The 24,957-nt window shown below is 47.3% G+C and overlaps 8 protein-coding genes across 8 annotated transcripts; 5 read left to right on the top strand and 3 right to left on the bottom strand.

Moving 5' to 3' along the window:
- The first annotated feature begins 489 nt into the window (after window positions 1-489).
- LOC117136662 (juvenile hormone epoxide hydrolase 1) lies at window positions 490-2,311 on the top strand. The gene is made up of 4 exons (XM_033297663.1): window positions 490-892; window positions 947-1,146; window positions 1,201-1,411; window positions 1,470-2,311. The coding sequence occupies exons 1-4, from the start codon at window positions 683-685 to the stop codon at window positions 2,271-2,273; spliced, it is 1,425 nt and encodes a 474-aa protein (XP_033153554.1). The 5' UTR covers window positions 490-682; the 3' UTR covers window positions 2,274-2,311.
- Window positions 2,312-2,595: 284 nt separating this feature from the next.
- LOC117137302 (microtubule-associated protein RP/EB family member 1) lies at window positions 2,596-3,741 on the top strand. Its single transcript, XM_033298679.1, has 2 exons — window positions 2,596-2,990; window positions 3,052-3,741. The coding sequence occupies exons 1-2, from the start codon at window positions 2,861-2,863 to the stop codon at window positions 3,666-3,668; spliced, it is 747 nt and encodes a 248-aa protein (XP_033154570.1). The 5' UTR covers window positions 2,596-2,860; the 3' UTR covers window positions 3,669-3,741.
- On the bottom strand, window positions 3,693-4,798 carry LOC117137301 (coiled-coil domain-containing protein 130 homolog). Its single transcript, XM_033298678.1, has one exon. It carries the CDS (start codon window positions 4,687-4,689, stop codon window positions 3,739-3,741), a length of 951 nt encoding a protein of 316 aa, XP_033154569.1. The 5' UTR covers window positions 4,690-4,798; the 3' UTR covers window positions 3,693-3,738.
- A 243-nt stretch (window positions 4,799-5,041) lies between these two features.
- Window positions 5,042-8,786, top strand: LOC117136790 (methionine--tRNA ligase, cytoplasmic). The gene is made up of 6 exons (XM_033297846.1): window positions 5,042-5,263; window positions 5,351-5,472; window positions 5,549-6,384; window positions 6,443-6,547; window positions 6,604-7,755; window positions 7,816-8,786. The coding sequence occupies exons 1-6, from the start codon at window positions 5,161-5,163 to the stop codon at window positions 8,564-8,566; spliced, it is 3,069 nt and encodes a 1,022-aa protein (XP_033153737.1). The 5' UTR covers window positions 5,042-5,160; the 3' UTR covers window positions 8,567-8,786.
- A 921-nt stretch (window positions 8,787-9,707) lies between these two features.
- LOC117138629 (protein dopey-1 homolog) lies at window positions 9,708-18,856 on the top strand. The gene is made up of 10 exons (XM_033300843.1): window positions 9,708-9,956; window positions 10,095-10,273; window positions 10,332-11,564; window positions 11,640-11,940; window positions 11,999-12,767; window positions 12,822-12,930; window positions 12,986-17,280; window positions 17,437-17,632; window positions 17,691-18,033; window positions 18,100-18,856. The coding sequence occupies exons 1-10, from the start codon at window positions 9,804-9,806 to the stop codon at window positions 18,319-18,321; spliced, it is 7,800 nt and encodes a 2,599-aa protein (XP_033156734.1). The 5' UTR covers window positions 9,708-9,803; the 3' UTR covers window positions 18,322-18,856.
- On the bottom strand, window positions 18,825-20,314 carry LOC117138630. The gene is made up of 4 exons (XM_033300844.1): window positions 20,051-20,314; window positions 19,309-19,376; window positions 19,079-19,241; window positions 18,825-19,002 (listed from the first exon to the last, which is right to left on the bottom strand). Exons 1-4 carry the CDS (start codon window positions 20,169-20,171, stop codon window positions 18,902-18,904), a joined length of 453 nt encoding a protein of 150 aa, XP_033156735.1. The 5' UTR covers window positions 20,172-20,314; the 3' UTR covers window positions 18,825-18,901.
- A 561-nt stretch (window positions 20,315-20,875) lies between these two features.
- On the top strand, window positions 20,876-22,240 carry LOC117137495. The gene is made up of 4 exons (XM_033298973.1): window positions 20,876-21,160; window positions 21,238-21,323; window positions 21,500-21,653; window positions 21,826-22,240. Exons 1-4 carry the CDS (start codon window positions 20,974-20,976, stop codon window positions 21,960-21,962), a joined length of 564 nt encoding a protein of 187 aa, XP_033154864.1. The 5' UTR covers window positions 20,876-20,973; the 3' UTR covers window positions 21,963-22,240.
- Window positions 22,241-22,414: 174 nt separating this feature from the next.
- On the bottom strand, window positions 22,415-24,681 carry LOC117137493. Its single transcript, XM_033298972.1, has 3 exons — window positions 24,358-24,681; window positions 22,987-23,493; window positions 22,415-22,855 (listed from the first exon to the last, which is right to left on the bottom strand). Exons 1-3 carry the CDS (start codon window positions 24,410-24,412, stop codon window positions 22,530-22,532), a joined length of 888 nt encoding a protein of 295 aa, XP_033154863.1. The 5' UTR covers window positions 24,413-24,681; the 3' UTR covers window positions 22,415-22,529.
- Window positions 24,682-24,957: the final 276 nt, after the last annotated feature.

Below are 24,957 nucleotides of genomic sequence, written 5' to 3'. Positions count from 1 at the left end.
TTGTTTGGAATACACGAGTGTCGAGCAAAAGGGCAGTGTGTGTTTGCTTTCATAAGTACATATATATGATATATCTAAGCTCGGAACGACGTTACGTAACTTATGCCCATGGGCTATAGTCGACATTGGTGTACCCTTTATAAGGAATCATGTAATAAGTTGGATTATTACTTAACTAAATGGCAGTAGTGTATTATCAATAAAATGAACATCTGGTTCTACTTACCAACAAATATCTCACACATGTCCAGTCTACCCCAGTGTATTTCGAACGTAAGGGGTATTTTTTACCCAATCTGGAAGCCCAGCTGCGTCGCAAAATACATAAATAATTCGCGGGTTTCATTCTTTATACATATAGTACATACATACAACAAACCCCTCCGGTCTTTCCCCGAAAAAGCTTCAAACAAAAAACCGGCATGGAAGCTTTGTGGAGTAAATAAACAAGCCGATTCATTCGAGTCATCCCCGATGTGGAAAGCCGCTTCTCCGTCTCAGTGGAGTCGAGTCCAAAGTAAACCCGCGATAAGCCCCAACTGATCGGCGTAGGGTGGTCACTCAAAGTCGCTTATCATCATGAGCGTCGAAAACGAGAGCTGTGCCCACGATGATATGGTAGAATCAGTGGAATCGTAGCTGCAATCCGAGGCAGTCTGAGTGGAACCGCTGATAGGAACAGATGGGTGTCACTGTTAAAATTCTGGTCTTGATACTGGCGGTTGCCGGTGGGTTGGTCTATAGGAATGTGACCCAGCTATGGGCGGACTTGCCCGCACCAAAGTTGGATCCACAGGAGTGGTGGGGCGATGAGGCGCAGCCCAAGGATTACGAGGCCTATTTGCAGAACAGTTCGGAGGTGATAGGCAATAGGCTTAGTTATCCGGATAAGGTGAGTGGGTCTATATAATATTATATATTATATATTCACACATATCATCTACAGACCATTGCTGATCTAAAAGAGCGTCTCAATCGCACCCTCCGCCTTACGCCTCCGCTCGAGGGCGTGGCTTTTGAGTACGGATTCAATACGGATTACCTCAGGGAGATCGTGGAGTACTGGCGCGATGACTACCTGCCGCGTTGGCGCGAACGCGAAGTGTTCCTTTGGCAGTTCAACCACTTCACCACCGATATTCAGGGGTAAGATAAGGTGCCCACTTATCATATCCACAGATAGTAATGATGGGTTTTTAGGCTACGCACACACTTCCTCCACCTGATGGTTTATGATGACAACAAAGTGGGTAAGAAACACTATCCGGTGTTGCTGCTCCACGGATGGCCGGGATCGGTGCGGGAGTTCTACGATTTCATCCATTTGCTGCATCAGACCAACCTGGACAAGAACAACAAGTACATCTTCAACGTGGTTGTTCCCAGTTTACCTGGTTATGGCTGGTCACAAGTGCGTTTTGTCCAATCTACTTGGTGTATCATGGGCTTATCTGTCTCTTATCCTGCAGGGCACCTCCAGAAAGGGTCTGGGTCCCGCTCAAGTGGCGGTGATGATGAGGAATCTTATGCTGCGTTTGGGATACGACAAATTCTTTATCCAGGGTGGAGACTGGGGCAGCATCATTGGCAGCAACATTGCCACCTTGTATCCGGAGAACGTGTTGGGCTACCACTCGAACATGTGCAACAATTTGAGTCCCAAGTCGCTGGCTAAGGGTTTAGTGGCCGAATTTTGGCCCAGTTTGTTTGTGCCCTCTGGCTTTGAAGATTTCTTCTTTCCCAAGTCCAACGAGCTGAGGTACCTGATGGAGGAGAGTGGCTACTTCCACATCCAGGCGACCAAGCCGGACACCATTGGAGCCGCCCTTACCGATAACCCAGTTGGTCTGGCCGCCTACATCCTGGAGAAGTTCTCCACGTGGACGAATCCCAGCTACCGATCTCTACCGGACGGAGGACTCACGAAGCGCTACAAGATGGATGCCCTGCTGGACAATCTGATGATCTACTACCTGACCAACTCAATCACAACCTCCCAGCGTCTCTATGCAGAGCAGTATGCCCAAGCACAGCGTGACCTGCACTTGGAGCGGGTTCCCACGCGAGTGCCAACTGGATGTGCCCGTTTCAAGAGTGACATTATGCAGTTCCTGGATGTCCAGTTGAAGGATAAGTACCCGAACCTAGTGCACAGCACTTACCACAAAAAGGGCGGGCACTTTGCCGCTCTGGAGGTTCCAAAGGTTTTATACAAGGACTTTATAGACTTTGTCAAAACGGTGGAACGTAAGTTTAAAATTAAGACTCTGTAGATATCTTCCAATAAAGGCTTAATTGTTTTTCAAAAAAATCGGTTTCTATTTGGTATCGATAACTTAAAGAGATAACTTAAATGGAAATAGTAGTAGAAGAAGTGATACAATTCTATGGATATTTTTCATATTAATCAAATTATTTGTATTTAGTTTAAAAATAGAATGCATAGATTAAATTTTTAGAAGAATAATCCCGGAACATAGTTTATTTCTTAGCTTAAACGGTATTTTTAAAATGTACATCAGCAAACACAAAATACTAAAAAGGGTACCTGGATTTAGGGCCAGGTACACGCGCGAAGTTACCTCCCATCCCTGATCCTGGAAAATTACAATCGGGAATCGGAGTTAAAGTGGCTGCACAGATGGTCAAGAATATATAGAAGTATTAAACTATTATAAATTTGGCATACAGGATTTGTGTGAGATACAGGCTGGTCCAGAAGCTCATAAAACCAAATATTTATACCACGATCAAGGAGTAAGCCATAAAGTTTCGAAGACAAAGAAACTTAAACTTGGAGAAACGCAGAAAAAAAATAGGAGTAACAGTAAAAGGGTGACATTTTCTGAAACACGAAAAAATGACTGATTTAAAGTTAACTGTGGCACTAACCAGCGTGAATGCGGAGAATATGTCCCGGCACGACATGCTCCAGTGGGTGAACAACATGGTCCAAGGTCACTTCAAGAAGATCGAAGAGCTGTGCTCAGGTAAGACCCATAAAAGGGCATAAAATTTGGCAATGCTGCTAGGTTCCATGGTCTTCTCCAGGTGCTGCCTACTGCCAGATGATGGAGATGATCTTTCCCAACTGCATTAACTTGAAGCGCGTCAAGATGACCGCCAAACTGGAGCACGAGTATCTACACAATCTTAGGCTCTTCCAGGAAGCCTTCAATCGCTTGAAGCTGGACAAAACAGTGCCAATCGATCGACTGATAAAAGGACGCTTCCAGGACAACTTTGAGTTCCTGCAGTGGTTCAAGAAGTTCTTCGACTCGCAGGCTCCGGGCTTGGAGAACATTAAGTCGCTGGCTAATGCGCCGGTGGCCAAGCCCATCAAGCCGCGTCAATTTGCCAAGGAGCGATCTCCAGTCAACGCCAATGATGATGCGCTCAAAGAGCTGATTGATGAAATGAAGAACCTAAGCCTGAAGCGAGAGGACATCATGGAGGCCAGCAATCAGATCTACAACAAACTGCGCCTGGTCGAGGATCTGGTCAACGACATGATCAACAACAACCAGCTAGTTGAGTTGTGCAAACGCATTCAAGCGGTGCTCTACAAAACGATAGATGGTGAAATAAACGAGGAACCCGTCGAGGTTAATGAGGATAATGGGGATGAAGGCGCCGAACCCGAGGATCCCAATGACGGATTATATTAGGGCTCTTTTCATTTGTACACAGTCTGTTTTTTACAATCATTTAATTATTTATAAACAAAGCATTATAAAATCAGCCATTTGAATCATTGTCTGATGAGGAGTAATCCCCCACTAAGCTCAGGGATTTTTCGTTCGGGGCTGAAGATGTAGTCTCGTCCAACTTTCTACGCCGTATGCCCAGATCCTGTACTTGGAGCTGGGTATTCAGAGCCTTTTGCCGCTTGAGTCCACCAAATGTGGTGACTGTTGCTCCGGGAAGCGCTGGACGCATAAGCAGCTCCAACCGCTGCTCGGATTCCCGTTCCAGAGCTGACTTCGTCTGCAGCTTCATCAGGGCTGCCATCTCCCGATCCTGTGTACTCTCCGGAAGAAGAGCAATGTCCAAACTGCTCTTGGCCAACAACTGTCGATCCAGCTCCTGCTGGCCATTGATCTCTTTCTTTTGCTGGCGAAATTCGGCGCGTAGGCGACTATTGACCATATAGCTGTCATCCCATACGCTCATGTTGCGCTCCACTAGCTTCTGGAGCACGGGCCTGGCATCTGCCCCTGCCTTGGCATCCTTGGCTTGATGCTCCAACTTGTACATGGCATCGTCGAAGAGACGCTTTTGTACCTCCTTAGTTTCCGGTACAACTTGCTCGTTTTGCAAGGGATCCCAGCGGTTCTCCTGGCGTCTAGCCCCCGAAAGTATAACATAGTCCAAATTGCCGGGATCCGTCTGGATCTCGAAGTGGTTGTCGCACAAGTGGCACTTCATCCGGAACTTAAAAACCGGCGTAGTGTAGTACATGCCCACCTTTGTCTTCTCCGCATTGTAGCGCACGCCCATGCCTATGTGATTCTTGCATCCATCACACCAGATATTGTAGGGCATCTCAAAGCGGATGATGATGATTCCCAGGTGAATCTTGCGGGCCCGTTCCCGCAGGGCGTGGGTGCCCTGGAACTTGTTGAGACCGCCCTTCTTTGGATCATAGTCGGGTGGATAGTATTTGTTTTGTCCTTTGCGTTCACCCATTTTTTAGGTAGATTGGATTACTAAAATATTTAAACTAATTACAAGCTCAATCTTTTGCTGTCAATGTAAATAAACAATTTGGCCTTTTTTCCAATCAGCTGTTTCAGGCCGCTGGTGATGACACTATCGCTGGTGCGGAAAAAGCTAAAAATGGCCAGAAAATCATATGGCTTATCAATTTACAATCATAACTAGTCTTGTCTAAATTGGACATATTAAATTCAATACTAAAAAAATATGACCTACTATATTACCTGTTACTTAAATGCCAACTGTTTCTTTAAAATTACTAAAGTTATTTCCACATAAAATAGATAAGTAATCGATAACATAACCGACGGCGTGACAGCTTTTCCATCTGTCCCATCACCAAAATAATAGTTTCTCGTGGGCATCGTCAAAAATTTGGTTGGATTTTTAACCCTTTTTGCCACGTAAATTGAATTAGAATTAGCGTCCGCTCCCGGCAAAATGATAATCTACACGAATGAGGGTAACCCGCTGGGACTGCAGCTGTTAATGCTCGCCAAATTCGCCAAGCGGCCGGTGCAGGTGCAGTTGGTTAACCTAAATGGTGAGTTCTGCCACGGATTCCCTTCGAATTCTGGGGAATGCCCTTAAAATGACTCATTTCTGATGCAATAACTATTGTTGATTGCAGACGCCAAGTACAAGGACTTGCTGGTGCTGCCCACTTTGGAGCTGGAAAACGGATTGCGTCTGTTCTCGCCGGCGGCCATTGCCAAGTACCTTCTCGTGGGCGAGGGGCAGCAGCGCGATGAGGTAGGGCTTCCGAAAATTACTTATTGGCCCACGACCCCTGAAGGTTAAACTAATTTCCGTATGTGCTCTCCCCCAGTGGCTGGAATGGTCTGCCACGTTGCTGGCCCCGGCTTTGGCCCACCACATGGCTGTGGGCCACAAGGCAGACGCAAACGCGCTGCCCGTGCTGAATGCCCTGGTCAAGAAGCTGGATGACAAGCTGAAAGCTACACCCTACCTGGCTGGCGACAAACCCAGTGCCGCCGACATCGCCATTTGGTCGCTCCTTGCTCCCGATGGCACACTCAAAGGTGCACAGAACGTAGACAACCTGAGGGATTGGTATGGGAGGGTGAAAGCCCTTCCCGAAGTGCAGGAAGTTCTTGCCGAACAGCCACTGAAGGATCTCAGCTTTAATGCGCTTCAGCAGTCAAATCGCTATGGTGGTTTGCATCACGTACCATTAAAACGTCTCAGCCTGGCGGATGCAAGCAAACTGCTTGTGGATACCACGCCAACGGTGGCGGATACTGTTACGAATGAGGAAATAAGCGCGGCAAAGGCTGCCTTTACTTACACAGCTCCAAAGGAAATCAAGGAGGAGCGAACTGTTCTTCCCAAGCCCGGTGAGCGTAACGTGCTCATCACCTCCGCGCTTCCCTATGTCAACAATGTGCCACATTTGGGCAACATCATTGGTTGTGTTCTCTCCGCTGATATCTATGCTCGTTACTCGCGTTCTGCTGGCTACAACACACTCTTGATTTGCGGCACGGATGAGTACGGTACGGCCACCGAGAACAAGGCACTGGCAGAGAACCTTACTCCCCGTGAGATCTGCGACAAGTACTTCGAACTGCACAACGCCATATACCGCTGGTTCGGCATTGGCTTTGATTACTTTGGACGCACCACAACCCAAGAGCAAACAGAGTAAGTTTTGACTGCTTAAGCAATGATATCCTAATCAAAAAACGCTTGTTTTCTACAGCATTGTGCAGGAGGCATTTAAGGATGTCCTCAAAGCTGGCTACATCATTACAGAGAGTGTGGAGCAGTTGCTTTGCCAAAAGTGCGATCGTTTCCTGGCTGATCGGTGGGTATTTTTGACACTCTATTTGAAGCTCAAACTTACCTATTATTCTGTTACAGTTTTGTCGAGGGTACTTGCCCGCATCCTGGCTGTGGCTATGAGGATGCCCGCGGTGATCAGTGCGACAAGTGCGGAAAGCTGGTCAACGCCACTGAGCTGATCCGTCCCAGATGTAAGGTGTGCAACACTGCCCCAGTGCTGCGTTCCTCCGATCAGTTGTTCATCGATCTGCCAAAGGCGGAACCACAACTCAAGGATTGGGTTGATAAGTCAGAGGGAGGATGGACGCATAACGCCAAGGTGATCACAAGGGCGTGGTTGAAGGAAGGTCTCAAGCCGCGTTGCATTACACGCGACCTGAAGTGGGGCATTCCCGTTCCACACGAGGGCTTTGAGAAGAAGGTTTTCTATGTGTGGTTTGATGCTCCATTTGGATACGTGTCCATGACCAAGCGCTACACGAAGGAGTACCAGCAGTGGTGGCAGCCGGCCAAGGGAACAGACGTCGAGCTCTTCCAGTTCATGGCAAAGGACAACGTGCCCTTCCACTCGGTGGTGTGGCCCAGTGTCCTACTGGCCATCAACAAGGGACATACACTAGTATCGCACATCATGGCAACCGAGTATTTGAACTACGAGGACGGCAAGTTCAGCAAGAGTCGGGGTATCGGCGTATTCGGCAACGATGCCCAGGAAACTGGCATTCCAGCTGATGTTTGGCGATTCTACTTGGCCTCTGCGCGACCTGAAGGTCAGGACTCCAGCTTCAGCTGGAATGATCTGGCTGCCCGAAATAACTCCGAGCTGCTGAATAACTTGGGAAACTTTGTGAACCGCGCCTTGGTCTTCTGCGAAAAGAATTTCAGCAGCACTGTTCCCGAAGTGATCACCACTCAGGATGAACTTGTTCTGCTTGCGTTGATAAACAGAGAGCTGCGTGGTTACATCAACTCCATGGAGAAGGCCAAACTTCGGGATGGCGTTCGTCATTTGCTGGCCATTTCCCGACATGGCAATGGATACATGCAAAGCCAACAGCCTTGGAATCTACTCAAGGGCACTGATGATCAAAAGAAGCGAGCGTCTACGATAATTGGTCTCTGTGTCAACATCGCCTGCCTCTTGGCGAACCTCCTCTTCCCCTACATGCCAACCACGGCGAGGACTCTCTTTGGCCAGCTTAACGCAAAACAGACGCCGCTCAATGCTGAGTAAGTGCCTCTTAACTGAATGATTAAGTTAAAGTTAGATTATAACTTTCTCCATCGTAGGAAACCACTTGTCACTTTGCTTCTGCCCGCCGGTCACATAATCGGCAAACCATCTCCGCTATTTGCCAAACTGGAGCAGTCCTTCATCGACGAACTTAAGGGCAAGTATGGTGGAGCTCAGGACACAAATGGTGCTGCCCAGAGTCAAATTAGCGCTGCTGATTTAGAGAAAGCCGTGCAAGCTCAGGCCGATAAAGTGCGTGAGCTGAAGGCAAGCACCAAGGATAAGGCCGTGTGGCAACCGGAGGTGACCAAACTGCTGGACCTTAAGAAACAGCTGGAAGAGGCTAAGAAGAAGACTGCAGCTGCCGCCGCGCCTGTCGCGACTCTAGCACCATCGAATGGATCACAATCAGTTCAGGATCTGGAGAAGGCTATCCAAGAGCAGGGCGACAAAGTGCGCAAGCTTAAGGGCAGCACAAAAGACAAAGCAGTGTGGCAGCCGGAGGTAAATATCCTGCTGGACCTCAAAAAGCAACTGGAGGCGGCTCAAAAGGCGGCAAAGGCAGCTCCCGCAGTAAATGCAGCTCCTGCTGCTTCACCAGCCGCCCCGGCTGCTGCTGCCCAGGTGAAGGCATTGGAAGACAAGATTGCCCAGCAGGCCGAAAAGGTTAGGACACTGAAGGCCACTGGCGATGCCGCAGTGTGGAAACCCGAAGTTGATATTCTGTTGTCCCTCAAAAACGAGCTGGCGGCGCTGACTGGAATACCAGCTGCTGGTGGACAGGGCAAGGGCAAAAAGAAGAAGTAGACATCACACTTCCTAACTAAAAATCACGCTGGACGCTTTTACCTCAACCTAATCAGGCATTCGATGGCAAATCTTTAGTCACGGACACAGTTCAATTCATCTCCCATAAGTTTTGCGTTTGCATTTAACAACGTTTTGTATTTATTCGAAGTATGGCTAAATATTCAGTTAGTAATTTATTGAGTTTGTGAAGAAAAATAAAAACACAATTGACTTTCAATGGAATTGAATTTTAAATTTCGATATTAGATTACAGTGTTAGTTATCGATAAGCATTGTTTACTTATGTGACACAACGATTTTTTTACTATGGTAAGTGCAGTTTTGTAATAAATTTTTTTGCTTGCTTAGCAGTTAAATTCTCTTTAAAAATTAGTTTTAAGCTTGTGTGTTAAATTCAATTTGCAGTTTTGTTTTTAAATTTGCCAACAATTGGTTATCGCGGCTTAAGAATATCGGTGAAGAAGTCACGGTTATCATCGGAGGTCCACCGCTAGCGAGTTACAGCAAAAAATTTGCCATGTAAATGCAACACGAAAACAAAAGTGCAATATTAAACAATGTAAAATGTGCTAGAACTGAGAAACATTCGCTGTGGTAAGGGGGGAAGTAGTTGAAAACAGTTGAGTAATTTGTGAAAAGTTAAAACAACGAATGGGCGACACAAACAAAGTGTGTCTGTCCCGTCACGCGCCCCCTTCCCCCCTCCATCCCTTTGGTTTTCATGAAAACAGCAGAATATTCGTCATCAGCTGGTCCCCTCTCTTTTTTGCTCTAACTGCACTTCACTGGCGAGAGAAGGAGAAAGATTGAGAGAGTTGAAATTTATTCAGAAATTAATTTATTTTGTTCCTGCCACGCGACATTACTTTCAAACCGATTTTGCAGTCGAGCGCGTCGAGGCATCCCATATATATATACACTCGATGTAGGGTCAATTGACAGACCCTCCAATTAGGCGAAAGAATCGCCAGTTTTTCACAGGTGCTTCGGCTGCCACACTGCTTCAATATGCAATGCATTAAATTTTTAGTGAACTAAAAAAAGAAAATCAACCATTTGTGTGGGGGAGTTGGAATTCAAGGACGCAGCGCCGCGGGCAACAAGTGTTTGCTAATTGATTGCCATTGATTATTCACAGAGAGCTCTGCCACAAAGCCAACCCATCAAGAAATCATCGAACCCAAGCGAAAAGCAACATTTAGAGCCAGCTAGCCCACTGGCAAAAGACGTCGCCATGGAATCCGCGGACGCACTCGTCGAGGAGCAGAAGCTCATGGCCGAGGCCAAGTACCGCACATATATGACCAATATCGACAAGGCGCTGCGCAATTTCGAGTACTCCAGCGAATGGGCGGATTTGATATCGGCTCTGGGCAAGCTCAGTAAGGTATAACACTCATGGTTCCATCTGTGGCAATACAGATAAGCGTCGGAGCTACTGACTCACATCAGTTTCCGGAAACCCATTCAATTCCAAAAGCCTTATCTCGACTTGTTTTTAATTTGTGCCCTCCTCTTTCGACAGGCGATATCGAGCAATACGCAGTACCAGGTCATACCCCGGCGACTCAAGATAGCCAAGCGTCTGGCCCAATGCATGCATCCCGCCCTGCCCTCCGGGGTGCATCTGAAAGCCCTGGAGACCTATTCGGTGATATTCAGCAAAACAGGACCGGAGCGCCTGGCCACGGAGTTTATATATAGGTCAGTGGACGAGATAACTCCGTTTGTTTTCTTACCAATATGTATTTTTTGCCTGCAGCGCTGGGCTATTCCCGCTCCTTGGGTATGCGGCCATGAATGTGCGACCCGCCTTGTTGGCCATCTATGAAACCTATTTCGTACCCCTGGGTGACAAACTGAGGCCCGCTCTAAGCGGTTTCTTGAACGGAGTGCTACCTGGCTACGACTGTGGACTGGATCACTTCGAGCGAATTAGCTCTTTACTAAAACAAGTCTGCAATGCCGTCAATCCCATGCACTTTTACACAGTTCTTTGGGAATCGGTGGCCAACAATGCGGCAATTCGACTGCCGGCCATCACCTACCTGCTGGAGCATTTTAACAAGCGATTGGACATGCAGGAGCAGATCTACATTATGGGGCACAACAGAGAGATCATGATGTCAGCTTTGTGTGTCTGCCTAAATGACTCCTTGATCCTGGTGCAGCGAAACACCCTGGAGTTCCTGCTGCTCGGCTTCCCGATGCATACGGTGCTGCTCTCCGAGGATGATCTAGTGAAACTAGTCACCAATGGGCTCAATACTATACTGCGCCGGGACATGTCGCTGAATAGAAGACTGTTCAGCTGGCTTTTGGGCAGCGAGGTGGCCAAAAACTCACCAACCTATGATACCTTATCGTTGGACACCTCAATCGCCCCATTGGAGGAGGAACCGGAACCTTATTTCGTTAAGCACTCGCGTCACATTCTAATTAGAGCTTTAATCACCACCTTGCGACTGAGCTTGGAGTGTGCACCCATGGACCTAAAGCCCTACAGGATCATGCTTTCCCTTCTTGATAAGGCAGAGATTGGCAGCGCCGTACTTGACTATGTGCTTCATGACATTATTCGGGCTATGTATATCTCGAGTGGTAACGCGGAGGCTTTAAAATCTGCCAATCTGCTGTTTGCCACATTCGACCCAGCATATATATGGAGCTACATGACGAACATGTTTGAGAAAGCCTGCCAGCAGGCGAACTCCACGCAAGAAAAATCCCAAGCGGGTGAAACCTCCGGAAAATATCCATGCAACGTAGGATCTGGAGATCCGTGCGTACTGGAGATCTGCGTGCTGACAGAATTCCTGTTGGAAACCGTTTCTCTTGAGATGTACACGGAAACCACCAGGGTGTATCTACCCAAGGTGTTCCTGGCCATCACTCAACTTCTTTCCTTACACATGGATCAGGTCAGCAGCAACGAGACAACGGCGTCGCTAAAGCTCTGCATGAAGATCGTCTCGAGGGTGCAGCCCATGATAACGTAAGTGAAAAATGAGAAACAAAGACCCATCAGGCGATCCCTATTAAACACCTTATCTCTTTGTTTTCGATGCAGAAGTCCCATAAAACTGAATAAGCTGATAGAGCAGAGCGGTGGCTCATCGTCGGATGAAAAGATTACGATGAATTCGGCTAGCGATGCCGGCAAGACCGAGGCCGGAGCGCAGGGTAATTCCCTTGAGAAGAGCAAGTCCGACTCTAGATTAAATCAGTTTGCCGAAAATACGCTGCACAGCGCAGACCCCAACGATGAAGAACTCATCCGTCGTTCAGCATCCAATCAGAGCGTGGGGCGTCAAAGTCCCAACAAGAAGAAGGCCAAGTCCATATCTCGACTTTCTGAGTTGGATAAAGATGTGAGTAACTGGTATACAGATATGTCAGAATCTCTTATTTATCGTGTCTTAAATACAGATCAGTGCCTCGGACACTGGCCAGCAGTCATCCTCAGATCTGGACACTCCGCGGAGCATAAAGAAGCTCAAGGCCAAGGCCAAGGTACCATTTATACGGAGCCCCAAGAAACAGAGACCTAAGGATATTGTATTAATTCAATCAAATGCATCCGCTGAAGTGGCAGATGGACCTAGCGCAGAAGAACCCAAAAGTGCTCCACCCGATCAGACGCCGCAGTTTCAATTGGATGAGGAGAGCAGGGCTACCCAACAGCGTGGATTCTCGATTCTCGAGAAGTGCATACGACAGTATGAGATCTTTTTCGAGGTTTACTTGTCCCGCAAACTCCTCCATATCGAATCGGAACCAAAGGAATGCTCTGTTAAGGTTCAGCTACAGCGAACCACAAGCACCATCCATACTTCCAATCTGTTCATGGCTGAGCAGGTGCTGGATCACGAGTGCCCAGTGAGGGAGTCACAAATCGAGCGACTGTTTAACTTGCTACGCGTTGACATTGTGCCGCGTTCCAAGCAACTACAGCGATTGCTCAATCGATCTTTGCCGCTGCCCGCCAGTGCTAGTGAGCTAAGTAGCGATAGCGAAGCGCAGGAAGAAAAGCAACAGAGCTTGCTCATTGATGGACAGACCCAGCGCAGTGTTCAACAACTAGCTGAGCTCCAGCTGAGTCCTTCTCTCCGCGGGGCTGTTAAACTCGCGGCCACTCTACTGGTGGAGATGTCAACCTTTCCCAATTGCAACAAACACGTTGTGCTGGACAAAAATGGTGAGTTGTTAAGACTCTTTAATACTTTTGAGTTTATTTCTTATTCTGCTTTAGAGCCTGAGCTGCCGAACTGGTTGAAGGTCCTATGCCTGGTGGCATGCTTTGCCCAGAGTGACAAGGAGCTGCAAGTGGCTTCTATTACCACATTATTCGATCTAATAAGGTAAGCGAAAATTAACTTTATTGAAAAGATCACTATAACCCATTACTGTCTTCAGCCTACTGCGCTCCCAAATCGAGCACACGACCAGTCCAGGAGTCACCTTCGTAGTGATGCTGCCGCTTTTGAAGTTCGGGCATGTCAGCTATATGGAGCAGCACACGCGCGTCTTTCAATTGGTGAGCTCTATTCTGTGGGATTACCTAGGAACCGCAGGCATAGATCCTGCTCAAATAGCAGCCCTCCTTCATCAGCTACACAGCTGCCTCGAAAGCGGTCTGGTAGAAACGGTCATCGGCAATCGAATGCAGTCGCAACATTTGCTTCAAATGCAATCACAATCACGCTCAGACTTGGGAAAGGCAGCCATACGTAACTTTCAAATGGAACGGCTGGCTGAAGCTCAGCTGCTCTGTCCAACGGAGTCCACTGAGAGATTAAGAGAGAGTCAGGCCCGAAGCTTCAAGAAGTTCGAACTGCTGTGGCATCTGGGCAGAGACAAGCAGACAGCGCGCGGTTTCGAGAAAACGCTGTTGAAAGTGCTGGATACCCTCGCATTACCACACTACATGTCCGAACGCACGTTTGTGACCAACTGGCTGCAGGCATCGCTTCTGCGTGGTGATCTTGCTCGGCTGACGAAGCCTCTCTACAAGATCCTACTTTCGGCCAGCTCCAAGCGCGTAGGCATCGTCCACATGCAGCAGCTGTACCGTGAATCGGAGACGGAGGTTACACCTGCTTTCGAGCGGGATGTATACGCTATCAGTTCGGAACAAGGCAATGTAAAGTACCATCACATGGAGACAGCCAGTGGAAATAAGAAAAAGAGTCCCATTCGAAACTTCCCCAAGAAGATCTTTGGAGTGACATTAAGTGGAGGAAAAGCCAACAAGGTATCCAACTTTGTTAGCGACAAATCTACCGTCGCCACTTGTGCTGAGGCAACCCAGGATATGAACACCATAGGTCTGATAATCAATCCACTTGAGAATGCCAACGATTTTGACGACGAAACGGATCTGGAGGAGCCGCGTATTGAGATCCCACACAAGGAAACCCCGCTGGAGCAGAAACTAGCCAGCGCAATGGACGAGAGTGAGCAGCCATCACAGGAGCAACCTACAAATCAACCGGATAACAGTCTTCAATATGACCAGGATATCACAGACCATTCGGACAGCAGCGATTTTGAGTCGGACTCTGAGCTTCGCGAAACGAGCATAGAGAAGGAAGACAGCATCACTGTCAGTTCGAGTGCAGGAGTTAGCGATGATGTCAAGCGCTTCGTGGGCGACTGTGAAAGTGTCACTGACGCTTTGACTCAACACGAAAAGATCAAGAGCCGCAAGACCTATCGCTTAACCAGGGAGAAAACCCCAGGAGAAAACAGTCTCAACTCACTCGAGCAGAGAGATCACGATAGTATTTCTGACCTGCAGGCAGATGCGCTGCCTGCTGATGAATATTTCCGGGAAGACAAGAAGCTGGGAAAGCGTAAGAAGCTGCTCACATCCGGGGACAAGAAACGTCTGAGTTGCATTTCAAAGACCTCCACGGACAGCAACATCAGTGGCTCCCATGTAGAACAACCGGAGCAGGAGGAAGAAACAGAGCCCGGAACCGAATCCACAATTAATGTAGAAGACAAGCGACGCAACCTCAGCTTGGAGACCAGCAAGCTTCAGCCCGATATGCAGAAAACCCTAGAAAAGGGCAAGCAGAATGTGGAGATTCTGCGGCAAAATAATGCAGCTGCAGCTGCTGCAGCGGCGGCGGCAGCAGAGGAGCAGATCAGTGTGCGCAGTTCCATGAAGAGCACCGTTTCCCTGACAGATGCGGCTCACCTGTACCACAACCACTTGTTGATTTACTTGGCTATTTACGATACCCGTCAAACGTTGTATGCCCTGCAGACACTTCGCAACATCATTTGTTGCGACAAACGTACCTTCCTTTGTTTGTCCATCACCACATCCTTTTCGAGCGCAAGTCTGAAGCAGTTGCTCGTACGCCATCGTAAGAGCATCTCCGGCAAAGGATTTGATGGGAGTGTAGGGAACTCCGAGTATGCCCAAGGATATCGGGGTTGCATGCAACTGGAGCTGCTGGTCACGCTCTGTTTGTTCTACGCACGTGGATACTTTCAGAAAGAATCGCTAGATGCCCAACGGCAGTCTCCAACATTGCAAGACATTGTAAATAATCGAAGGATTCAGCTGGAGAGCATTGAACTGCTGACCCTGATCTGCTCGGAACTTATAGAGATTGTCAAGGGCATGGGCCGGGGTCTGGCCAACTATATTGCAGATTTATTGGCGCGCGCTAAGCTCCAGAAGGTGATGCTGCACTGCCTCAACAGCTCTGTGTGCAGTTATGGTCGTAAAGGCAACACTAACAGTGGGAGCTATGCGGAGCAGGTCCTCTGCTTTAACGATCCTCAGGATGATCAGCTGCATGCAGACTGCTTCCAGCTTCAACTGCTACGTTTGCTTTTGGCTGTAATCCGCCTAGAACACGAGGTTCATCAGCTCCGCCAGGATACGCCGCCCGCACCTGGGGAGGACTCAGCAGGCAATGCGTCGCCCACTCGCTTAGCAGAAGGAGCGACGGCCAATGTAAAGTACCTTCCCAATTGTCTGATTAGCCAGCAGCCGATGTTTCTGGCCGCAGTGTTGGGTGCACTGCAGCAAGAACGGTTGCGCCACTTGCACCGCAACTGGACTGATTTGGTGACCTCCTCGCTCAATTGTTTTTCCTTTGGCTCACTCACGAACATTGTGATCAGCGTAGTGCATCAACTGTGCAGCAATCTTGACCGCATTTCCAAGATGGGTCTACCCCAGCAACGCCACTTCCCTCCGGATTATGTGGTATCCCAACTGGAGGCTTTAACCATCTTGTGTCACTACTGTTTACTAGACAATACGCAGCAGACGGCGCTCTCACACCTGTTTAACCAAGCTTACCCGCAGACCAGCTCGTCGGCGCAGAGTTCCAGCACGGGTCAGTTGCTCAACAGCATCGTTCATTCGTTCCTCTCGGCCAGCGAGTCCTCCACTTCAGCGCCTGCTCCAAGGAATCCCCAACTGCAGGCTGCTCGCAATGCGGTCCTATCTCATCTTCCAAGGATAATGAGCAGCGTGGCTGCCATATGGGACAGCGAGATGGGACAACTGCGACCGGTTCGCCAGCAGCTTCTAGAGTTCCTATCCCCGGTGTCCCTGCATCACGGCTGCAATTTCCTCGCGGCCGTGGCTGTCACCTGGCAGCAGCGGGGAATCGCAACCAATATGAGCGGATTAAGCATCGCAGAGCAGTTCCAGAGGAATTCCGTGCTGCAGGCATGTCCTGCCCAGCTTTCTTTGGTGTCACTAGTATCCAGCATACGTGTAATGCCCATGGACTCCTTTGTGATGACATTGCACCATGTTGTGCGCTCACCTCCGCCAATTCACCGGCCACCTGCCCAGCTCAGCATTGAGGTGAGTGCTCTGGAGCTCTTCTACTTCTACATGAAGTCGGCTCCAGCTCCTCAATTAGCGGATGCATGGAGCTCGCTGCTGGCCCTCATCCGCGATGGCTTGAATCTGACACCACCGGCGCAGTTCGCGTTGCTGATGCTACTCAACGAGTTTGTCCAGCGCTGCCCGCAGATGCCATTCCAGGACAAGAAGGAAGTGCGTGAGCTACACGATGTCACCTCTCGTTTGGTGGACTCTCTCTCTAGCGTGGCTGGATCCTGTCTAGAGCAGACGACCTGGTTGCGTCGCAATCTGGCTGTAAAAGAGGATACCGATGGGCTAGCCAAGGATAACAGTGTTGGAGGCGGAGGTCTACAGCAATATTCGCTGCAGGCTCAGAGTGTTCTGGCAGCAATACTCTCAAATCTACTGGACGTGGCCTATGGTTCCCAGGAGAAGGACAAGGTGGTGAACATAGTAACACCACTGCTGTACAATATTACTCCGTATTTGAAGAACCACACTGCTCGGAATGTTCCCTTTTTCTACGCCTGCTCTGCCCTGTTGGCCAGCTTGAGTGGCTACCAGTACACCAGGAAGGCTTGGCGAAAGGATATGCTGGATCTCCTGCTGGACAACGCCTTCTTCCAGATGCATCTCTCGTGCCTGCCCTTCTGGCGCATGATTATGGACAGCCTGATGACTTACGACAACACCACGTTCCGAGAGCTGATGACTCGCGTCTCCCTATCGCAGGCGGGCAGTCTGAACATCTTCACCTCCCGGGACCAGGAGTATGAGCAGCGGTCCATGTTGCTCAAGCGACTCGCCTTCGTTATTTATTGCAGCGAGTTTGACCAGCACAACAAGTACATGCCAGACATCCAGGGTAAGTTAACGAAATGTTCCTCCTTCGTTAGGTACTGAGCAATTAGTAACAAACTTTACACTTTTAGTAAATAAAAATATAATTACTATTTATTGCTTAGTACCATCACTTTGGGGAATTAATTAACATCAGCACTAACATCCTTAATTCCCTCAGAACAATTGGCCAACAGTCTGCGGCTGGTTCCCATGGGTCCTTCCGTGCAAGCGGCCGTTTTCCTGTGCTTCCGTGTGCTGCTCCTTCGCATGTCACCAGACCACGTCACCTCGCTGTGGCCCATTATCATTGCGGAAATGGTGCAGGTGTTTCTGCAAATGGAACAAGAGCTCAAATCGGAGAGCGAAGAGAGGAAGTAAGTCGAACACGAATGAAAAAAAAAATAGTCAAACTAATATTATCATTATTTGCAGTCAACAACTGCGCCTTCCTTCTGGGATTGACGTGTCCTGGTCCGCTGCTTCTGGAGCTAGCAATGGTTACAATTCCCAAACACCAATGCAACACTGGCGATCTGTGCAATTGGAGGCCTGCAAGCTGCTTGAATTGGGATGTGTGCTGCCCGCCACCAAGCTGCCACATTTCCAGATGTATCGATGGGCATTTGTGGGCACCGAGTTCGATGTTCACGAGGAGGAGGTGCGCCTGCCCAACGGAAGTCTAGAGAACCTGGCTACCTTGCCCAGCGCGCTCTATGTGCCGCATGTAAGGCGTGTGGCCAGGCTGATGGACATGAAGTACACCAGTCAGTCGCCGGTGAGTAATTCCCTCTCTCATCGTATGCGTCATCTGGCTAACTAGTCCCTTTTGGATTTTTTCCAGATACTGCAACGCCCCAGCAATAGACACCTGATGTTGCACTTCCAACAACTGCAGTCGCTGCAAGAACTGTATGCTTTTTTCACCACGCTGGGCATCAGTTGCCCCCAGCCGCGTAACTTTGCCGACACTGAGAACGATGTGGCCAATTGCTTGAAGGAGATCGAAGAGGTGTTGGCCAATGATTTCCTAGAAAAGCTGCCCAGCATAACCACGCCGAGATGAAAACCGGCTGTTGCCCACCGGCAGACGCAGTCGCAGATCCAAGCGAGTGGATCACAATTCGAGCTCAAGCTGAACCTCAACCTGGGTATGGAGTCTGCCATGGAGTCGGGCAGCGCTGGCCAGGCTGTGCGAATACTGGCCGCCGTGCAGGCTAAGCTAACTACCCAAAATGCCGAGACGAGCTTTACGCAGTCGCAAAACATCAATAACAGCAGCAACAATAAGAAGACCAACTTTCCATTTTATGTCTAAGTAAGCAGATTGGAGCAGAAGACGATGCCGAGTATGATAGCTAGCTATATAGATAGAGAACTGTGTCGAGAGTATATAATTGTCCGTAGTGTGATCGATCGTTTTAAATGTTGAATGTTTAAGAACGCGGTAGCCCAATAGCCAATAGCACCCTGTATGTATATGTATGTAACCAATGTATTTAACTGTTGATAGTTGATCCCGAGTCGATGTGGGTAAGAGATGTGCGTTAACGACAAACTGCAATCAAATAAAAAACAAAGCATTTTATTGCAAACACTGAGATGAACGGTGGGCTTCACCGACAATTGATGTAGCATGTTAAGATCTAAACCACATTCATGGCGCGCGGCGTTTGTTTGCTGGCTTCGCTGTTTTTCAGCTGGAGGTAGAAGGAGTACACAATTCGGGCGCTGAAGAGGATCAATACTGAAAGTGTAGCGGAGAATATGTATGATCTGTACATTTTTGTTAACTCAATTTGATTTCCATAGCCGTTACTTACGAAATGTGATGATGTAGACGAACAGGGCACCGAAAATGTTATTCATTCCGGTGGCCTCTCGATATCCTCCGTAGTGGAAGATAACCCCGAAGATGGCAAACGGAAAGGAGATGGCTTCAATGACAGCAAAGATAAGCCAGACGAACACCAGAATTGGCTTTTCCTGCAATTCGGAAAGGTGGATTGGGTTTTGTTGACTCAAAAAAGGGGATCGGTTGTATTCTACTTACCTTGAGGGTTCCTATCATTAAGCAAATATTGCCGACTACTATGATGGCGAATCCAATAAAGTTAAGAACTGCAAGGGAGTCAATTGAATTTAAATATAAAGTATTAAACGTAAATATTTGATTTTTAAAAAAGCCGTTACAATCAGCAAAATAAATATAAACTTGGGATTATAAGTGACTCCATGTATTCCAAGCAAAACGTAGCTTTCTCAGTGCTCTTATCTTACTTCCCGCTTGAAATTTGAGAATACGACTTAAAAAAGTATCTTTGTATATGAGTACACATCATTAGATGCACTTCATGTGCTTGTGGTACATATACATAAATATTAACTAAAACATAAATTCTTCAGATGTCCTAAAAAATCAGTTCATTTATAATTTAAACACATTTCATACTTTAAAACACCTAAAAATAAGGTTCATAGAACTTCTTTAGTACATGGAGTAATGCAGGCTTTAAGTGTTTTGATGACATATGGCAGTTCAACCATTAAAATTCAATAATCTTTTAAATTAAATGAAATGTCAGCTCGAACATGTCGGCGATGTCGTCATCGATGGAGTGGTGATGTATCCAAAATGGTTGTGAATTGGAACGCGTTTGTCTCGAATGGATTAGCTCATTCGTTTATTTCGCATGTGAACATTCATGAATGTATTGTTTCTCTATGGAAATAGCGTCAGTATGGGCGATCATCTTCTGAAAATAAACAAATGCCACGCCTCGCATTTCTCCTACCGTTTGGTGCGAATATCACGCTGAAAGTCATGCTCAATAGCCAGTAAATCGCGATTCCCAGGCACCAGCTCCGCAATTCGGTATTGCACGGGCCATTATCCACCGTCAGGTCGATTTTCATTTTGAAACTCTGTTGTTTACAGCTAATTTTTCCAAATACAAATAGTAGTATAGTAGCTAGTATGGCACTTAAACCGGTTTGGAGACTCCTAGCGCACGGAAACACAACCGCACTGGGCAAGAATCAAATAATAAGTGTAGCGCAAATGCCGATGCCGCTCAGAAGAAAAGGTTGCGTAAACTATGCAGCACGAAAATACTTTTTTTTTTAGCGCTTAAAAAGTATGCCTGATATGTTAAAAAAAATATACACTAATTTACTGTATGAATTTCTGTCCATATGTTACGTCATTTCGAAGTGAAATGGATAAAATGTAGAATTCTTTTTAATTGTCTTGACATGTAATAAAGAAATTTAGTGCTGAATTATATATATGTGTGGCTACTATTAGCACCTAGAAAAATATTTGAAAAATATCCCGCTGTTGTGCAGTGTTAATGAATAAATAAAAAAACTACTACCACTGTGAGTAGTGCTAGCATGGAAATTTATAAAAAAATGTTAATTATATAAATATTAATTAATCATTTTGACAAATTATAATTGCATAAAAATATTTAAAATATAAAAGTGCTATTTAAAAATTTTTATGCACTTTCCGTTAAAAAGTCACATGAAAAGCTGGTGAACAAGTCACAGTTTCGGCGCCAACTGCTTGCAGCAGTCTGGCAACGCCGCTATCCCCAAAAGCTTTCAATTGTCAGTGAATTGCGACTTATTAAGCAATTGCATTTTCGCTCTGCCGGCGAACTGAAGTATAATTGTTTTTATCCGCATTCGCACGAAATCAAGTGAATCCAGAATGCTGTCCAGGGTCTTCTGTATGCGCCTGAACACCTATGGTGTGGTCATTGGATGGCTGGGCGTGATTCTATCCTTCTTGGCCACGATCCTTTTGTCCGTGGCCCTGGGATTCGTCGATGAAATTGCGCAGCAGATCGCCAAGGAATCCAAAGATTCGGACATGACGGTCACCCAGATTCGCAGTGGTAAGGGCTAACCATCGAGTGCACCCACAACCAATCGTATATTACATTGTATTGCATTGCTCTTGCGGTTATTGCAGTGCTAGTAATCATTTTCAGTGTTTACCTGGCGCTCAAGGTGATTAATCTTCTGGCTTCGGCCATGTTGGTCGCAGGTACCGTTAAGGTAAGTCTAGTATCAATATGCAATCTGTACAATAGCATATATAAGTGTATACTATATATCTAGAGCTAGACCTTTTTGGTCTGCAAAAAAAATCCAAGGCTTTTAGCACATACAAGCATGTTCACCATACTAACTAGAGATAAAGATGGTTCTAATAGCGTTTTCTTGTCTTTCAGGAACGCCATTTGCTCCTGCTGCCCTGGCTGATCAACAATGGAGTGTTGCTTGTCTTTGGAATTGTCACCAATATTGTAATGCTGGCCCAAGTCATCGGAAGTACACCCTTCCTGAGCGCTCTTCCACTCATTTTGGTGGATGTGGGCCTGCTCGGTAAGTGAATCACCACTTCATACATACATAAGCTCTATCTGGAAATGGGTATACACACTGGCCGTTGTTGCGAAATTGTGGATCCCCATTTCGCTTATCGCTCGACGGTTCGCGATCGTTCTGTAATTGCGCTGGTACACGATGCTTATTTTTCTCCATTCGCTCGTTTCAGTGCTGACCTGGTATCTCTACTACGGCATCTACTCGCTCTTCAAGCAGATCCAGGCATCCAGTGAGGTCCAGCGCCCCCTGATCCCACCGCCGACCCAGCAGCAGACCAACTCCTATCCCAGCTACACCAAGATTTAAGCTCCAGTGCAGCTTCCTGTTTTGCGAGCTCTTATTACATCATATCCCTTTCGAATGTTTCCAGTGGGGCCTCCCCGATTAACGTAATATTTTTCTAGCTAGTAACACCAAAATTATATTCTACGTCGTATTTCATGCATCAGAGAACGAAAATCTGTGTGTACATCATATATATTTACATTAACGCGACTGTATCCATACGTATATTCGAACGAAATGGCCAAAACACGATTTTTCGATTGGCTCCAAAAAAATATATATATATTTTATATACACAATCACATGGATAATTATTTGGGTGCTGCGCGTTTTGTTTTGCTCTTCGTGTTATAATGCTTGAAGATTTGGGACAACATCTACTATTATTTGTTTGCAGTTCTAAAATGTTAATACATACCATTCCTTAAAACTTAACACACATTTCTTCGTTTTTGCTGTGATAGACTTTCAAACATATATTTCTACACACACAGAGGGCATAAATTAAATCGAATCTTGGGGCGGCATTCGTTGCAGCTACTTATGTAACTATTGATGGCTCATTCTGCTGCTCCGGCGGTCTCACTGTCATTTGCCCAGACCCAGCCACATGTAGCTCGGATCTATGAACTGGGAGCCGCGGTATCCCTGCGGATTGCGCGACACCAGCGATCGGATCTTCTGGGAGGGCCTGTAGCTGCGCAGGGCCTGCAGGAGCTTCGATGTCTTCCGATCGTGCTCCTGCTGCTGCTCGGAATCCTCCGGAGCGTCGGGCGGCACGGGCGGCAGGTGCAGTGGGTGCGGGTGCTTACCCTCCAGCATTCGCGTCTCCGATTCACCCAGTTGCGACTGCTCCGCGAAGCGCAGGTTCGCCTCCAGGCGGTTGAAAAAGCCGCCCAGATTGGTCATGGCTCCTGGAATGTAGAACGAATGTCACTAGCAATGGGTTCATTTGTTAAGGATTAAATTAAAATTAAAGCATCCACCAAATTGCCAAAGCTCAATGGTGTACTGCCCGAATCCTATCCTATACTCCATTACTCACCAGCACTGATCGAGGGCATATATCGGAGTGAGTCCGGAACCTCCTTTCGTTTCCAGGGCAAGGTGTAGGCGTAGGGGTGCGTAAGCGGTGGCTCCTCGTCGTCGGGTGGCCAGTTGGCGGGATCCCTCTTGGCCTTGACCTCCGCAAGTGGAGGTGCCGGAGATTGCCACTTGTGCTGCACCTGCAGCTGCTTGCGATGCTGGAGGTGCCACTGGCGACCGAACAACGCAGGATACGGGGTAAGATAGCTATCTCCGAATTGGTTATCCATTTCCGTTTCACTGGTTTTCGGCGGGGCATTTCCGCCATCGAAAGGGTAAAAGTTGTCCAAGGTGCGTGACGTCGTCGGCGCGACGGAGTCCCTGTCCTCACTTCCAGTGAAATCCCAGTCCGGATCCAACTCCCAGTTTCGCTCCCACTCCGGCGGAATTTGGCGGTCACGACCAGTGGTTGGTGATGTCGCTATCGCCACCTGTGCACCGCCGAAAGGTGCGTTTCGCAGTGGACCTGCCGGTGGAGAAACATATCGGCAGACGGGCCCATTAATTGTGTGTGCTCCCGCAGGATTTGGGGTAGTCACTTGGGTACAAACAGGGTTGGCTTCGCCAAAACGACATGACATCCAATTTCCGCTAGTGCCCTACAGATTTTAATTAGTGATAGGCGCAATGGCGGCTAATAAAAGGTCAGGTTTCAATTTGAAACAATTGCCGAGAAATGAAAAATTGCCGAAAATGTGAGATAGTTACGATAAAGTTTGCCCCATGGGATTGATGTCATATCTTCTGTTTAATTTAATAAGCAGGGAAGAACAACTCACTAGTTGTCGTGGTAAAATGTATTAGTTTTTAGTTGAAGTTTATAAGCTATTTAGATTTAATTGTTTATTAGATTATTTTCCTAAAAGTGGTTAACAGGTATTTAAACACAGTATAGCAAATAAGTGTTTGTGCATTACATATTCTTTTAAAGGCTATTGGAAAATTTATTTTTTAACGATTATTATTTGATTTACTTCACATAACTGATGTTAAAAGAACTTCTGTTAATTTAGAGAAGGATAATTTGGGATATTTATGGTTTCTGCCATTTTTAAACGGCGATAACGGTCATATTTTTAAATCGTAGGCTTATGCACCTTTTAGGCATTATTTAAATTTTAAGATTTTTTAAAAGCAGAATGGGATGTTCTACTGAGAAAAACGCTCTTTAAACCGTTTTTTTTCTGTAAATTTTGATTTAACTTAAGATCTATGATATACTTAAGATTCCAACTCCCAGCATCAAAAACCATGATCTCAACTACTGTAGCTGGTATCTTTAAAATGTTTTCTGCCAGATCTCAAAGACTCTTGGAACGGATGGACTTACCTGCAAATAGCAAAACCATAAGCAGAATCCGTCGCCTCATCACCAGGTGCGACATTGTGTGGCTGATTTTCGAGGACCGTCTTCTGGTTGCTGTTACATTTTACGGATACACCGATGCTAAATAGTTTGCAAACACATTTCAACCGTTGGTGGCTATGCTTTCACGGAATACAGCTGCTCCCACGGCGGAGATCGAGTTCCACGCCGGAGGACTGACGACTAACGGCCAAGTTGCTCGCATCGTGCGCTTTTATAGCTCCTCGCGGGCAGCGCACCAAACCCAACTCCAAGCGAATCCTTTCGGCCACCCCGACCACGCTCCGCACGCAGCGAGCACCTGTTGCCCGACGAGCAGGAGCAGGACGATAGGGCAGGAGGACGACGGGACAGGTTGGAAATAAAGGACGCTAGGGACATGCGCACCAGCTGGATGGCAGTGTCACCTTTGCTTGGTTTTTGAAGTGCGACTTGAGCTTCGGTAATTTTCTAATATGCACGGAAATGGCGAATGGCGCACAGCATTGCCAGCAATTGGGAGTCGAGTGTCCAAGCTGGATTCCATTCCACCATTGATGCGAAGCCAAGCCAATAAGTCTCAGG

Source organism: Drosophila mauritiana, chromosome 2R (assembly GCF_004382145.1).
Source record: "Drosophila mauritiana strain mau12 chromosome 2R, ASM438214v1, whole genome shotgun sequence".
Lineage (NCBI taxonomy): Eukaryota > Metazoa > Arthropoda > Insecta > Diptera > Drosophilidae > Drosophila > Drosophila mauritiana.
The sequence above is the reverse complement of the archived record's forward strand: the minus strand, read 5'-3'. Positions and strand labels throughout refer to the sequence as shown.

What these genes read in the sequence shown, in the direction of transcription:
- LOC117136662 (XM_033297663.1), top strand. Translation starts at nt 683, where the DNA reads ATGGGTGTCACTGTTAAAATTCTGGTCTTGATACTGGCGGTTGCCGGT. An exon ending in TTCACCACCGATATTCAGGG is followed by an intron (nt 1,147 to 1,200) that starts GTAAGATAAGGT and finishes ATGGGTTTTTAG; the next exon opens with GCTACGCACACACTTCCTCC. An exon ending in CTGGTTATGGCTGGTCACAA is followed by an intron (nt 1,412 to 1,469) that starts GTGCGTTTTGTC and finishes CTTATCCTGCAG; the next exon opens with GGCACCTCCAGAAAGGGTCT.
- LOC117137302 (XM_033298679.1), top strand. Translation starts at nt 2,861, where the DNA reads ATGACTGATTTAAAGTTAACTGTGGCACTAACCAGCGTGAATGCGGAG. An exon ending in GATCGAAGAGCTGTGCTCAG is followed by an intron (nt 2,991 to 3,051) that starts GTAAGACCCATA and finishes GGTCTTCTCCAG; the next exon opens with GTGCTGCCTACTGCCAGATG.
- LOC117137301 (XM_033298678.1), bottom strand. Translation starts at nt 4,689, where the DNA reads ATGGGTGAACGCAAAGGACAAAACAAATACTATCCACCCGACTATGAT.
- LOC117136790 (XM_033297846.1), top strand. Translation starts at nt 5,161, where the DNA reads ATGATAATCTACACGAATGAGGGTAACCCGCTGGGACTGCAGCTGTTA. An exon ending in GCAGTTGGTTAACCTAAATG is followed by an intron (nt 5,264 to 5,350) that starts GTGAGTTCTGCC and finishes TGTTGATTGCAG; the next exon opens with ACGCCAAGTACAAGGACTTG. An exon ending in GATCGTTTCCTGGCTGATCG is followed by an intron (nt 6,548 to 6,603) that starts GTGGGTATTTTT and finishes ATTCTGTTACAG; the next exon opens with TTTTGTCGAGGGTACTTGCC.
- LOC117138629 (XM_033300843.1), top strand. Translation starts at nt 9,804, where the DNA reads ATGGAATCCGCGGACGCACTCGTCGAGGAGCAGAAGCTCATGGCCGAG. An exon ending in GCCACGGAGTTTATATATAG is followed by an intron (nt 10,274 to 10,331) that starts GTCAGTGGACGA and finishes TTTTGCCTGCAG; the next exon opens with CGCTGGGCTATTCCCGCTCC. An exon ending in TCGGAGAGCGAAGAGAGGAA is followed by an intron (nt 17,633 to 17,690) that starts GTAAGTCGAACA and finishes CATTATTTGCAG; the next exon opens with TCAACAACTGCGCCTTCCTT.
- LOC117138630 (XM_033300844.1), bottom strand. Translation starts at nt 20,171, where the DNA reads ATGAAAATCGACCTGACGGTGGATAATGGCCCGTGCAATACCGAATTG. An exon ending in CGTGATATTCGCACCAAACG is followed by an intron (nt 19,377 to 20,050) that starts GTAGGAGAAATG and finishes ACTCCCTTGCAG; the next exon opens with TTCTTAACTTTATTGGATTC. An exon ending in TAATGATAGGAACCCTCAAG is followed by an intron (nt 19,242 to 19,308) that starts GTAAGTAGAATA and finishes TCCGAATTGCAG; the next exon opens with GAAAAGCCAATTCTGGTGTT.
- LOC117137495 (XM_033298973.1), top strand. Translation starts at nt 20,974, where the DNA reads ATGCTGTCCAGGGTCTTCTGTATGCGCCTGAACACCTATGGTGTGGTC. An exon ending in TGGTCGCAGGTACCGTTAAG is followed by an intron (nt 21,324 to 21,499) that starts GTAAGTCTAGTA and finishes CTTGTCTTTCAG; the next exon opens with GAACGCCATTTGCTCCTGCT. An exon ending in GGTGGATGTGGGCCTGCTCG is followed by an intron (nt 21,654 to 21,825) that starts GTAAGTGAATCA and finishes CGCTCGTTTCAG; the next exon opens with TGCTGACCTGGTATCTCTAC.
- LOC117137493 (XM_033298972.1), bottom strand. Translation starts at nt 24,412, where the DNA reads ATGTCGCACCTGGTGATGAGGCGACGGATTCTGCTTATGGTTTTGCTA. An exon ending in TATGGTTTTGCTATTTGCAG is followed by an intron (nt 23,494 to 24,357) that starts GTAAGTCCATCC and finishes CTCCACCGGCAG; the next exon opens with GTCCACTGCGAAACGCACCT. An exon ending in TATGCCCTCGATCAGTGCTG is followed by an intron (nt 22,856 to 22,986) that starts GTGAGTAATGGA and finishes TCTACATTCCAG; the next exon opens with GAGCCATGACCAATCTGGGC.